General features: G+C 42.8%; 1 protein-coding gene across 1 annotated transcript; it reads left to right on the top strand.

The window, feature by feature from the left end:
• The first annotated feature begins 6619 nt into the window (after nucleotides 1–6619).
• On the top strand, nucleotides 6620–7366 carry LOC107279998 (uncharacterized). Its single transcript, XM_015768943.2, has one exon. The coding sequence runs from the start codon at nucleotides 6620–6622 to the stop codon at nucleotides 7364–7366; it is 747 nt and encodes a 248-aa protein (XP_015624429.2).
• The last annotated feature ends 4598 nt before the right edge of the window (nucleotides 7367–11964 follow it).

An 11964-nucleotide genomic window follows, 5' to 3' on the forward strand; every position in this document is an offset into this window, starting at 1 on the left:
GGATTAGAGGTAAACCGGCTCAACTTGCTCACAGCAAAGGAGATATCAGGCCTAGTTGCACTAGCCAAGTATATCAGCGAGCCAATGATTTGGGAGTATTCCAGTTGATTCCTAGCAATTCTCTTGTTCTTGCGAAGCAACAAGCTAGGATCATAAGGTGTTGGAGAAGGCTTACTATCAATGTAGCCAAAGTGATTCAAGATCTTCTCCACATAATGGGACTGCAAGAGTGTAATCCCATTCTCACCTCTAATTAGCTTAATGTTTAGGATAACATCAGCTACTCCCAAATCCTTCATATCAAATTTTTGAGCAAGAATGATTTAACCTCATTTATCACCTCAAGGTTTGTCCCAAATATCAGTATGTCATCAACATAAAAGCACAGAATAACTCCCTCACCCCCACCATGGCGATAGTATACACATTTAACTGCCTCATTGACTGCAAAGCTTACAGATGTCAATGTTCTATCAAGTTTCTCGTGCCATTGCTTAGGAGCTTGTTTCAGACCATACAAAGACTTCAACAATTTGCACGCCTTGTCTTCTTGACCTTCAACTACAAACCCATCAGGCTGATCTATATAGATCACCTCATCCAGCTCTCCATTAAGAAAAGTTGTCTTAACATCCATTTGATGGACGAGAAGACCATGTGAGGCTGCTAGGGAAAGTAGCACACGAATTGTGGTCAATCTAGCAACAGGTGAGTAAGTGTCAAAGAAATCTTCGCCTTCTTTCTGAGTATAGCCCTTAGCAACAAGCCGAGCCTTGTACTTTTCAATGGTACCATCAGGCCTCAGCTTCTTTTTGAACACCCACTTGCACCCCACAGGTTTACACCCATAGGGTCGCTCTGTCACCTCCCAAGTTCCGTTAGCGATAATGGAATCCATTTCACTACGGACAGCCTCCTTCCAGTAGTCTGCATCAGGAGATGCATATGCTTCTGAAATTGACTTAGGAGTGTCGTCCATGAGGTACACAGTGAAATCATCACCAAAAGACTTAGCCGTCCTTTGTCTTTTACTCCTTCGAGGAGCTTCACTGTCATCCTCCTCAGTGACATGTTCATGCGTATGTTTAGTTTGTTCTGGTGGTGTGATTGAGTTGGGAATTATTTCAGAGGTTTGGCTAGAACTACTATGTGTATCCTTCATTGGGAAAAAGCTGATCTCAAAGAAGTTAGCATCACGAGACTCCATGATTGTACCAACATGCATGTCAGGTACCTCAGATTTAACTATTAAAAATCTATAGGCAATGCTGTGATGAGCATATCTTAGAAAGACAGTCTACAGTCTTAGGTCCAAGTTTGCACTTCTTCGTTATTGGTACATTGACTTTCGCCAAGCACCCCCATATGCGCAAGTAAGAAAGTGATGGTTTTCTCCCAATCCATATCTCATATAGTGTTTTGTCCTTATTTATGTTAGGAACTCTCTTTAGCACATGATTCGAGGTCAACAATGCCTCCCCCACCAAGCCTTAGGTAGTCCCGCGGTGTCCAACATGGCATTCACCAAGTCAGTCAGTGTGCGATTCTTCCTTTCAGCAATCCCATTAGACTCGGGAGAATAGGGAGGCGTCCTCTCATGTATGATGCCATGTTCCTCACAGAATAAGTCAAACTCGTTTGAGAAAAACTCTCCACCACGATCAGACCTAAGCCTTTTTATCTTCCTGTCAAGTTGATTTTCAACTTCTGCCTTATAAATTTTAAAATAGTCTAGAGCCTCGTCTTTCGTTTTCAACAAGTACACATAGCAAAATCTAGTAGCATCATCAATCAACATCACGAAATATCGTTTTCCACCCTTCGTCAACACCCCATTCATTTCACAAAGATCAGAATGTAGGAGTTCTAGTGGTGCCAAGTTTCTCTCCTCGGCAACCTTGTGAGGCTTGCGAGGTTGCTTCGATTGCACACAACTATAGCACTTAGAACCTTTGACAATGGATAACTTAGGAATTAAACACATGCTGGAAAGCCGAGACATCAAGCCAAAATTAATATGACATAAACGTGAGTGCCAAACATAAGCCTTATCATCCACACTACCACAAATATGGTTCACAGACTTATTGTAGAAATCAGAAAGGGAAAAGCGGAACAGGCCTCCGCACTCATAACCTTTACCAATAAAATATCCATGTTTAGACACGACTACTTTATTAGACTCAAAAACCAACTTAAATCCGTCTCTAGTCAGACGGGAGCCACTAACAAGATTCCTGTCGATAGAAGGGACATGCTGCACGTTCTTCAGTTGCACGATCTATCCCGAAGTAAACTTCAGATCTACCGTGCCAACACCATGAACAGAAGCATGTGACCCATTCCCCATTAGGACGGTGGAACCCGTGCGACCTGATAAGAAGAAAACAATGAGATGTCAGCACAAACATGTACATTGGCCCCAGTATCAACCCACCAATTAGTAGACTAATTAACTGAAAAAACAGTTGCTAAATTACCATACTGCTTCCATCTCCAGTGTTGCCAATGGTCACATTAGCAAACTTAGAGGTCTGCCCTACAGGTGCCTTCATCCCCTTGCGTTGTGGACACTTCCTGGCCAGATGGCCAGGTTGACCACACACAAAGCAAGTCCTCTCATCCTGATTAGGATTGTTGTTGTTCTTCTTCTTAAAGTTGGTGGTCTGCTGAGCTTTGTATTTCCCCTTGCTCTTGTTCTGGGCCTTGTGCACAACATTGGCAGTGGACTGGCCACCATCGCCCTTAGACGCGACATCTTTTTCCCGAGCTTTCTCCTCAACATCAAGAGACGCTATCAACCCCTCAACGGAGTATTCCTGTCTCTTGTATTTGAGTGCAGTACTGAAACCTCTCCAAGATGGAGGTTGTTTCGCGATAATGCACCCGGCCACAAATTTGTCGGGTAAGACACACTTAAGGAGTTCGAGTTCCTTAGCCATGGTTTGTATCTCATGAGCCTGTTCGACTATAGAACAGTTGTCAGCCATCTTGTAGTCATGAAACTGCTCCATGATATAGAGATCATTGCTAGCATCAATAGCACCGAATTTAGTATTCAGTGCATCCCACAACTCCTTAGCGTTGGTCATATGCATATACACCTCGACCAGACGATCGTCAAGCACGCTAAGAATGCATCCCACAAAGAGAGTAGTGGCCTCATCGAATTTTTTCTGCTGATCAGCATTAAGAATGCCCATAGGCTTGCCAGTACTCACCCAGAAGCATTTCATAGTTGTCAGCCACAGAGTGACCCTGATCTACCATCTCTTGAAGTACACACCGGTGAATTTATCCGGCCTCAGTGTATCGGCAAAACTAGCCATAGTAAAATCACAGTGCCTACAATAAGATTTTTGGATTGTTGAAATTATAAGCACATAATGATTTAATTTATTCCATAAATAAATCATGACATTACATATGTAAACTAGATTGAACGCATCATTAGATCTACACATGTAAACTAAGCAGAAAAGCTGAAAGCTTTTCTGTGCTTAGATGGCTGGTTGATCTATGTGCCAAAGCCAATTAGTTCGGCATGGGAGGTATCATGAGTATGTGCTTATATCAATTTCACGGAGGATATGCGACCATCAGAATTGTTGTGTGTTGTTAGCTTCACGTAGACACAACTTCCGCCATAGAAAGAGATCAAAGCTTTAAACATCGAAGTGGTTTGGGTTGTCAGATAATCAATTTTAGTTGTACACACAACTTCAAATGTATTGAGCATTTGAGCTACATATCCTGATGGCTGATGACATGAGTGTGTTGGCTAGCATATCCTGGAGCAACATTTAAATTTTCTGTCTTTTTGTCTGTAACTTGCTCTTCTACTTGGCCCATTCAAAATATATAGTGAAATAAAATTAGTCACTAGTACAACGAGAAAAATACTAAACAATGTTGGGGAAGAACGTTTTCTTGTGTGATGAATGACACTTTTTCTTGAAGGAATTATCCCTTCCAAGAAGATTTGTGAATTAGGACAGTGGCATACACGAGAAACATTAGCGAAAATTGAACCGGGGGTTATGAAATGTAAGAAACTAATCTGAAGGGGGTCCCAGGAACTTAACCAAATTCCTAAACTGGAACTCAGCCTTGTAAAGTGGAAAATTATCAACGCTGACTCAGGCTTCACTAGCCTGAACTTTCATCTGTAACTTGCTCTGACTCTTAATTTGTACGAAATGCATCGATTTTAATTTCTTTTACTCTAGAATTTGAGTACTGGGATTTTAAGAATCCACCCACCCTTATTTACACAGCCTTTATCGATCGTCTCGTTTCACCTCTTTATTTACAGTTCTTCCGCATCCTTTCCATCCGTCCCTGGGAGGATTCATGTGATTAGAGCAATGTGCAGATCTGTTGTGCCTCTTCTGCTTCCTCTTTCCTTTTCGCTGCTCGACGGCCAACCGAGTCATGGACTACCTCCGTTTCAGGTTATAAGACTTTCTAGCATTGCCCACAATCATATAGATGTTAATGAATCCAGGCACACATATATGTCTAGATTCATTAACATATATATGAATGTGGGCAATGCTAGAAAGTCTTATAATATGAAACGGAGGAAGTAGCTTACTGACATGGGAGGTACCAGGAGATAGGAAAGCCCAGAAAAGTCGCCCCTAAGCAGCTTGAAATGCTACTGAAGCCGTCAAGTACAAGGTGGTAGCTTTGAGACTTTGATGTTCTGGGTGTTCCTCTTCGACCTTTGGGCGTGTTTTGATTCCACAGCCTCCACAGCACCGGGTTTCTCGATCAGCTTAAATTGCTCCAGAATTCGTTCCCCTGTCTCAGCTTGGACATCATCAAGGTTATGATGTTGGTTGAAGCATCCGGAAGATGAAAATCCCAATCTTGCACAGCTCCAATTCTGTTGACCTCAGTTTTGTCAATTCTAATTTAGAGAGCATTTTGACAAGCCTGTGAGGCCTGCATGAATCCATGGGCCTTCTGATTTGCCCTCATGCCATTCTTTAATCTTATCCGCAATTAAATTCCAGATGAACAAATAGAGAAGATAAAATGCTGCTGACCTCAAAGTATTGCACCTCTGAATCCCTTGCTTTTCCAGCTGCCCACCTCTCCAGGTCATCAATGTCAGGTTGTTCCACTAGGAAGATATCACTCTTAACAATTGATCTAGGTCTTAATATTTTTCTTAGATAATGAATTTTTCATTAATCAGGTCTCTATATGTACAAAGAATATACAAAGAGGAATAAAAAAAATTAAAAAAAGACTTCATCGACAACTTATTCTTTTCATCGCAGCGTGAGAGGATGGAAGAGGAGAAACAGAACTAGTCCATGCTACCCGTCGCCACACCATCTCCGCCCCTACGAATCACAACCACCATTTGCTGCCAATTGTTACGTTCGCTATCCGTCCTTGCCCTCCAAATCCCCTTACACTGCCGCTGCATTGCGAATGCCCCTAGCGCGCCGTGAAGTTGCTCTGTCGCACCACCACCATCTTCCGCAAAACATCAAACTCCCCGCCACTCCTAAAGCGACACGGAGCCGTCTAGCACGACATGCACCTGCCTTTACAGATGTGATGATCTCACCGGAGATACTCAACTGCACCGTCCACACCTATCCGTAGCTAGGCCTTGCCATCGACGCTCTATTTGCAGCTGCCGCCTCTAGGATCACTACAAGAATCTATTTAATCTATGACAAAAAAAATTCGTCATGGATCACTGAAAATTCGTCATAGAATTTGTCTATGACGATTTTACTTATCGTCATCTATTGAGCGTCACAGAATAAATATGTCGACGTTTTCCCTAAAATCGTCACGGATCAGCACAATCTATGACGTTTCTTAACCGTCATGAAACGCTTTTGGGCTCACGTAGTCCAGCCAAGGCCCAACCTTCGTGACGAAATTTAATGTCACAGATGGCTACCACGTGGCGGCCAACATGGCAGGTGACGTGGTCGTTGACACGTGTGTGATGACGTGGCACTAACGACGTCAGCAAACTTTTTTATACGGCCCATTATTTTTTTAACAGCCTATTATTTTTTTGACGGCCCATTAATTTTAAAATAGCGGCCAATTAATTTTTTATATTGGTCCATTAATTATTTAATGAGGCCCGTTATTTTTTTTAGAACTGGCTCATGTTAAAGTAGACTCATTTCAGAACTAGGCTCATTTCAAACCAGACCCATTTCATCAACCAACCATCATATCAAAGCCCACCAAACAGGCCCATTACATATTAGTGCCCACAAAATTCAATAAAAAAATAAAAAACTAAAAAAAGCTGAAACCCTAGCCGGCCGCCGCCCGCGCCGATTCCGCGCCACCGCAGCCGGCAGCCGGACGCGCCACATCCACCCGTTACGGTGCCCGACGCCAGATCCGCCATCGAGGCCCGCGCTGCTGTCGCCCCGTCGTCGCCAGCTCGCCCCCGACGCCAGATCCGCCGCCGCCACCGCTTTGCCGCTCCCGAGCAGTCGCCGCCGTTCCCGCCATCACCGTCGCCCGCCCCGACCGGATCCGTGAAGTCCCGGCCTCTCCCGAGCCAGCCGCCGCCGCTCCCGCCGTCGACGTCGGCGTGGTCGCCCGCGGCGAATAGAGAGGAGGCATGGACACCCACGGTGGCGAGGGAGGAGCCGTGGACACCCACAGCTGCGAAGGCGGGGGCGAGGACGCCCGCGGCGGCGACGTTGTCCCGGCGCCCGCTCCAGCTCCCGGAGGCCATGGCGGCGGCGCCGCCCGCTCCCAGCCTGATCCGCGAGTCCCGACCTCTCCCGAGCCAGCCGGCGCCGCTCTCGCTGTCGCCATCGCCCGCCACGGCCGAATCTACGAGCCCCGGCCTCTCCCGAGCCAGCTGCCGCCGCTCCCATCGTCATCGTCGCCGTCGACATCGGTGTGGTCACCCGTGGCGACGAGGGAGGAGGCGTGGACACTTGCAGTGGCGAGGGAGGAGGTGTGGACGCCCACGGCTGCGAAGGCAGCGCCGAGGACGCTCGCGGCGTCGTCCGCGGCGGCGAGGTTGTCCCCGCGCCCGTTCCCGCTCCCAGAGGCCATGGCGGTGGCGGTGCCCGCTCACGGCCGGATCCGAGTGTCCCAGTCTCTCCCGAGCCAGCCACTGCCGCTCCCGCCGTCAACGTCGCCGTCGACGTCGGCATGGTCGCCTGCGGCGGCGAGGGAGGAGGCGTGGACACCCGCGGCTGCGAAGGCGGTGGCGAGGTCGTCCCGGCGCCCACTCCCGCTCCCAGAGGCCGTGGCGGCGGCGGCGCCCACTCCCAGCCCCTCTTCGTCGGCCGCGCCACCTGCATGGCGAGAGAGAGAGGGAGAGGAGAGAAGGGAGAGAGATAGAGTTGAATAGGGGAAAATATCTGTGGTGGGAGAGAGAAGATAGGAGAAGTTTGAAAAATTTTGAAATGGTGAGGAGGGAAAAACCACTAAATAAATTTTGAATCAAAATTTATGATATTAAATAAACTCATATGAAAAAGTTATCAAAAACGAAGTTTTAGAACTCATTGATATCTACCAATTTGCTTTTGGTCATTTCTCCATCCGAGTTAGTTTGAACTACGTAAAATTTGAAATTTAAAATATAAGCAATTCAAATTATTTTTCAGGTACTAAATGACTTCAAATGGGAAAGTTGTCAACAACAAAGTTGTATAACTTAACAAGATCTACAACTTTTGTTTTGGTCATTTTTCTATATGACTTTGTTTGAACAGTATGAATTTGAATTTCAAATTATGACAACTTCAAAACAACATTTACATGTACTATATGATTTGAACTGAAATGGTTATCAATAACAAAGTCGTATAATTCATCAAGATCTATAACTTTTATTTGGATCATTTTTTCATCCGATAATATGATTTGTAACATTGTTCACAAAATGTACATATCTCTTATATAGTTTATAAACTATAAGAGAGAGATGTAAATTTTGTGAACAATGTTAATATCACTTTACCCAATAAAGAAATGACCTAAATAAAAGTTATAGACATTGATGAGTTATACAATTTTTGTTGTTGATAACTTTTTCAGTTGAAATCATTTATTATTTGAAAATGTTGTTTGAAGTTGTCATAATTTGAAATTCAAATTCAAATTATTGAAACAAAGTCATATAGCAAAATGACCAAAACAAAATATGTAGATATTGATGAGTTATACAACTTTACTGTTGATGACTTTTTCAGTTGAAATACTTTAGTATTTAAAAATGTTATTTGAAGTTGTTATAATTTGAAATTCAAATTTTATATAGGTCAATCAAAATCAGATGGAGAAATAACCAAAATAAGATAGGTAGATCTCAATAAGTTATACAACTTTGTTTTTGATAACTTTTTCACATAAGTTCATTTAGTATGATAAAATTCGATTCGAAGGTTTAATATTTTCAAATTGATTGAAAGGAGGGAGGTAAAATGGACTTCTCGGTGAGGAGGAGCAAAAGGCCCGTTACGGGCCAGTGTTTTTGCTCATCCCTCGCCGAGAAGTCCATTTTGCCTCCCTCTTTTCAATTAATTTCAAAATATTAAACCTACGAATCGAATATTATCATACTAAATGAACTTATATAGAAAAATTGTCAAAAACAAAGTTGTATAACTTATTAACATATACCTATCTTATTTTGGTTATTTCTCCATCTGAGTTTGATTGTCCTATATAAAATTTGAATTTCAAATTATGACAAGTTCAAACAATATTTTCAAATACTAAACGATTTCAACTAAAAAAGTCATGAACAACAAAATTGTATAAATCATTAATATCTACGACTTTTGTTTTGGTCATTTTTCTATATGACTCTGTTTCAATAATTTGAATTTGAATTTCAAATTATGACAAATTCAAATAATATTTTTAAATATAAAATGATTTCAACTGAAAAAGTCATCAACAACAAAGTTGTGTAACTCATCAATATCTACAACTTTTGTTTTGGTCATTTTGCTATATGACTTTGTTTCAATAATTTGAATTTGAATTTCAAATTATGACAACTTTAAACAACATTTTCAAACATTAAATGATTTCAACAGAAAAAGTCATCAACAACAAAGTTATATAAACCATCAATATATACAACTTTTGTTTTGTTCATTTTGCTATATGACTCTGTTGCAATAATTTGAATTTGCATTTCAAATTATGACAACTTCGAACAACATTTTCAGGTACTAAATGGTTTCAACTGAAAAAGTCATCAGCAACAAAGTTGTATAAATCATCAATATCTACAAGTTTTATTTTGTTCATTTTGGTATATGACTTTGTTTCAATAATTTGAATTTGAATTTCAAATTATGACAAGTTCAAACAATATTTTCAAATAATAAATGATTTCAGCTGAAAAAATCATCAACATCAAAGTTTTATAACTCATCAATATCTATAACTTTTATTTTGGTCATTTCTTCATCCAATAAAGTGATAGTAAATTGTTCACAAAATTTACATATCTCTTATATGATTTTGAAGTATTTAAATCGCGACAAAATTACTATAACGTCACAGGTTTTGGGCCGGTTTATGACGAAATCGATAAACGATCATGGTATTATGGGCCTTGTATCCATAGTTGCATATCCGTGATGATCTCTAAAAACATCACGAAAATTTCATCAAATTTCGTCACAGATTAAATAGATTCTTGTAGTGGATGCCGCTGTTGTTTTCATCTACGTTTTCGTCTTCCTACACATCAACTGACATGCCGTCGCAGGGAAAGGGCTAGCCCCCACCACGCTATCGGACCGTCGACAGTGACAGAGGAAGGACGGAGGAATAGCGCCATCTCCACTCAATGCTGACAACACCGACTAGAGCCCCGCCCATCCAAAACCCTCGCCGTCCGTTGGCACCGCTGCCGCCACCTCCATCGACGGTAAGGATGGCAACGGGTCGGGTTGGGCACGGGTAGAGCGATTCCATGCCCGACCCGAGACCCACGTGCCCGTGCCCGACCCATGCCCGCAAGGTCTATCGGGCAAAATCCTATGCCCGTGCGCATGCCCGTCGGGCACGGGCATGCTCGATGGGTACCTATCAGGCCTGCCTACGCCGTGCGCCACCACCGCCGTCGTGCGATGCCGCCACCGTCGTGCGTCGCCGCCAACGCCGTCGTGCGTCACCGCCTGAGCCGTGCGCCGTGCGATGCCGCCTGCTCCTGTGCGCCGCCGCCAGCCGTGCAGACGCCACAGACGCCAGCCGCTAGCCCGCGCCGCCACCGCCACCAGCCGTCGTGGAGATTGGGGGTAGGAGAAGGGGGTGGGGATTAGGTTAGGGTTTGGTGAGAGTATATATATGTCCCTGGTTAGTGGGCCAAATGGGCTAAAAGAAAAGGGTATGAGGAATAAGAGATGGGCCAAAATTAGCAAATACATATGTACGGGTCGGACATGGGTTATCCGTGGGCAAAAAACAATACCCGGCTGCTACCCGCTATGTTCTCGGGTCTCAGGCGGGCATGCCCACGGGTAAAATATTACACCCATGCCCACCCATGCCCATCGGGCCGGATATCCGCGGATATCCGGACCTGTGGGTAAAATTGCCATCCCTAATCGACGGTCGATCAGAGATGATATATTTAGTGAATACTAGCTGCGTTACATTGGAGTCATCCAATCAAACCAACATCAATATATACTAATCAATACTCCACATCTAGTACATTCATATATTTAGGCATGTCTAGATCTCACCTAAAAATTTTACATCATATTACATCGAACGTTTAAACATTTGCATGAAGTATTAAATATAAGCTAAAAAAATAACTAATTGTATAGATTGTAACTACTTTGCGAGATGAATCTTTTAAGCCTAATTGCTCCATAATTTGACAATGTGGTGCTCCAGTAAACATGTCCTAATGACGGATTAATTAGGCTTAATAAATTCGTCTCGCGGTTTACTGACAAATACTGTAATTAGTTTTTTTATTAGCGCCCGAATACCCCATGCAACACTCTATATAATACCCGATGTGACACGCCAAAACTTTACACCCCTAGATGTAAACACCCTTAGCTAGGCATATATGCATATATTTTCTTAAATTAGTCGTTGATTGATCAACGCGTTTAAGCAAGCATTCGTATGAACACGAATAATTAAGGACGACAGGTTTGTTGCCGCTAGTGTGAAAATCAAAGTAATTTCGTCCTAGTTTACTTTATTTTTGTATTTTTATACTCTACAAACCAACATCTCTTGCATGAGTCGGGAGTGCTAGTGACAACGACGATCGACCATATATGCATCAATCAGAAAATTCAGAATAGTCCTCATCATGTCATTCAGAATGGTCGTCATCATGTCAACTAACAAGTTTGATGTTGCTGGTGTACACATGTGTGATACTAAATTCTTCTAGAAACTGGAAATTAGGCATCAACCGAACAACTCCTTAGTTCCACGTACACATACATGCATGAATTATGGATGGACAAATCAAATTCCCAGCATACGTAAAGGAACAGCAGTCCCATGCGACTTCGCATAATTAATTTAATTACTCTCCAATATTAATTCTTAACGACTAAGAAACACATGTATGAACAACTAATTCAATTAGCCATCCTGACGAACAAGTTTCCAAGCACATTGGTGTCGATTCGCGTTGAATAAACTACGTATATACTAGCACGTAAGCAAGATGAAACATACATATACAGTATGATCATAAGCCGGTATGATGCCTAATTGCAATCATCATCACCTGAAAGATCATACAGATTATGAATCATGTGCATGATGATAGACTAATTACCTGTACAGTCAATCACTGGGTTCACTAGTAACCCATTAACCTTTGGGAGTAAATTAGTGGCGCCACCACAGTAATCTGGGTTTCCAATCCACCGTTAACGTGTGGTGTAAAATTGGGCGAGTTCACACGCTACGACATTACACGTCCTAGGACAATAGGAAACC

The sequence above is a fragment of the Oryza sativa genome, chromosome 2, assembly GCF_034140825.1.
Source record: "Oryza sativa Japonica Group chromosome 2, ASM3414082v1".
Taxonomy (NCBI): domain Eukaryota; kingdom Viridiplantae; phylum Streptophyta; class Magnoliopsida; order Poales; family Poaceae; genus Oryza; species Oryza sativa.

Coding starts and splice junctions, on each gene's coding strand:
- LOC107279998 (XM_015768943.2), top strand. CDS start 6,620: ATGGACACCCACGGTGGCGAGGGAGGAGCCGTGGACACCCACAGCTGC.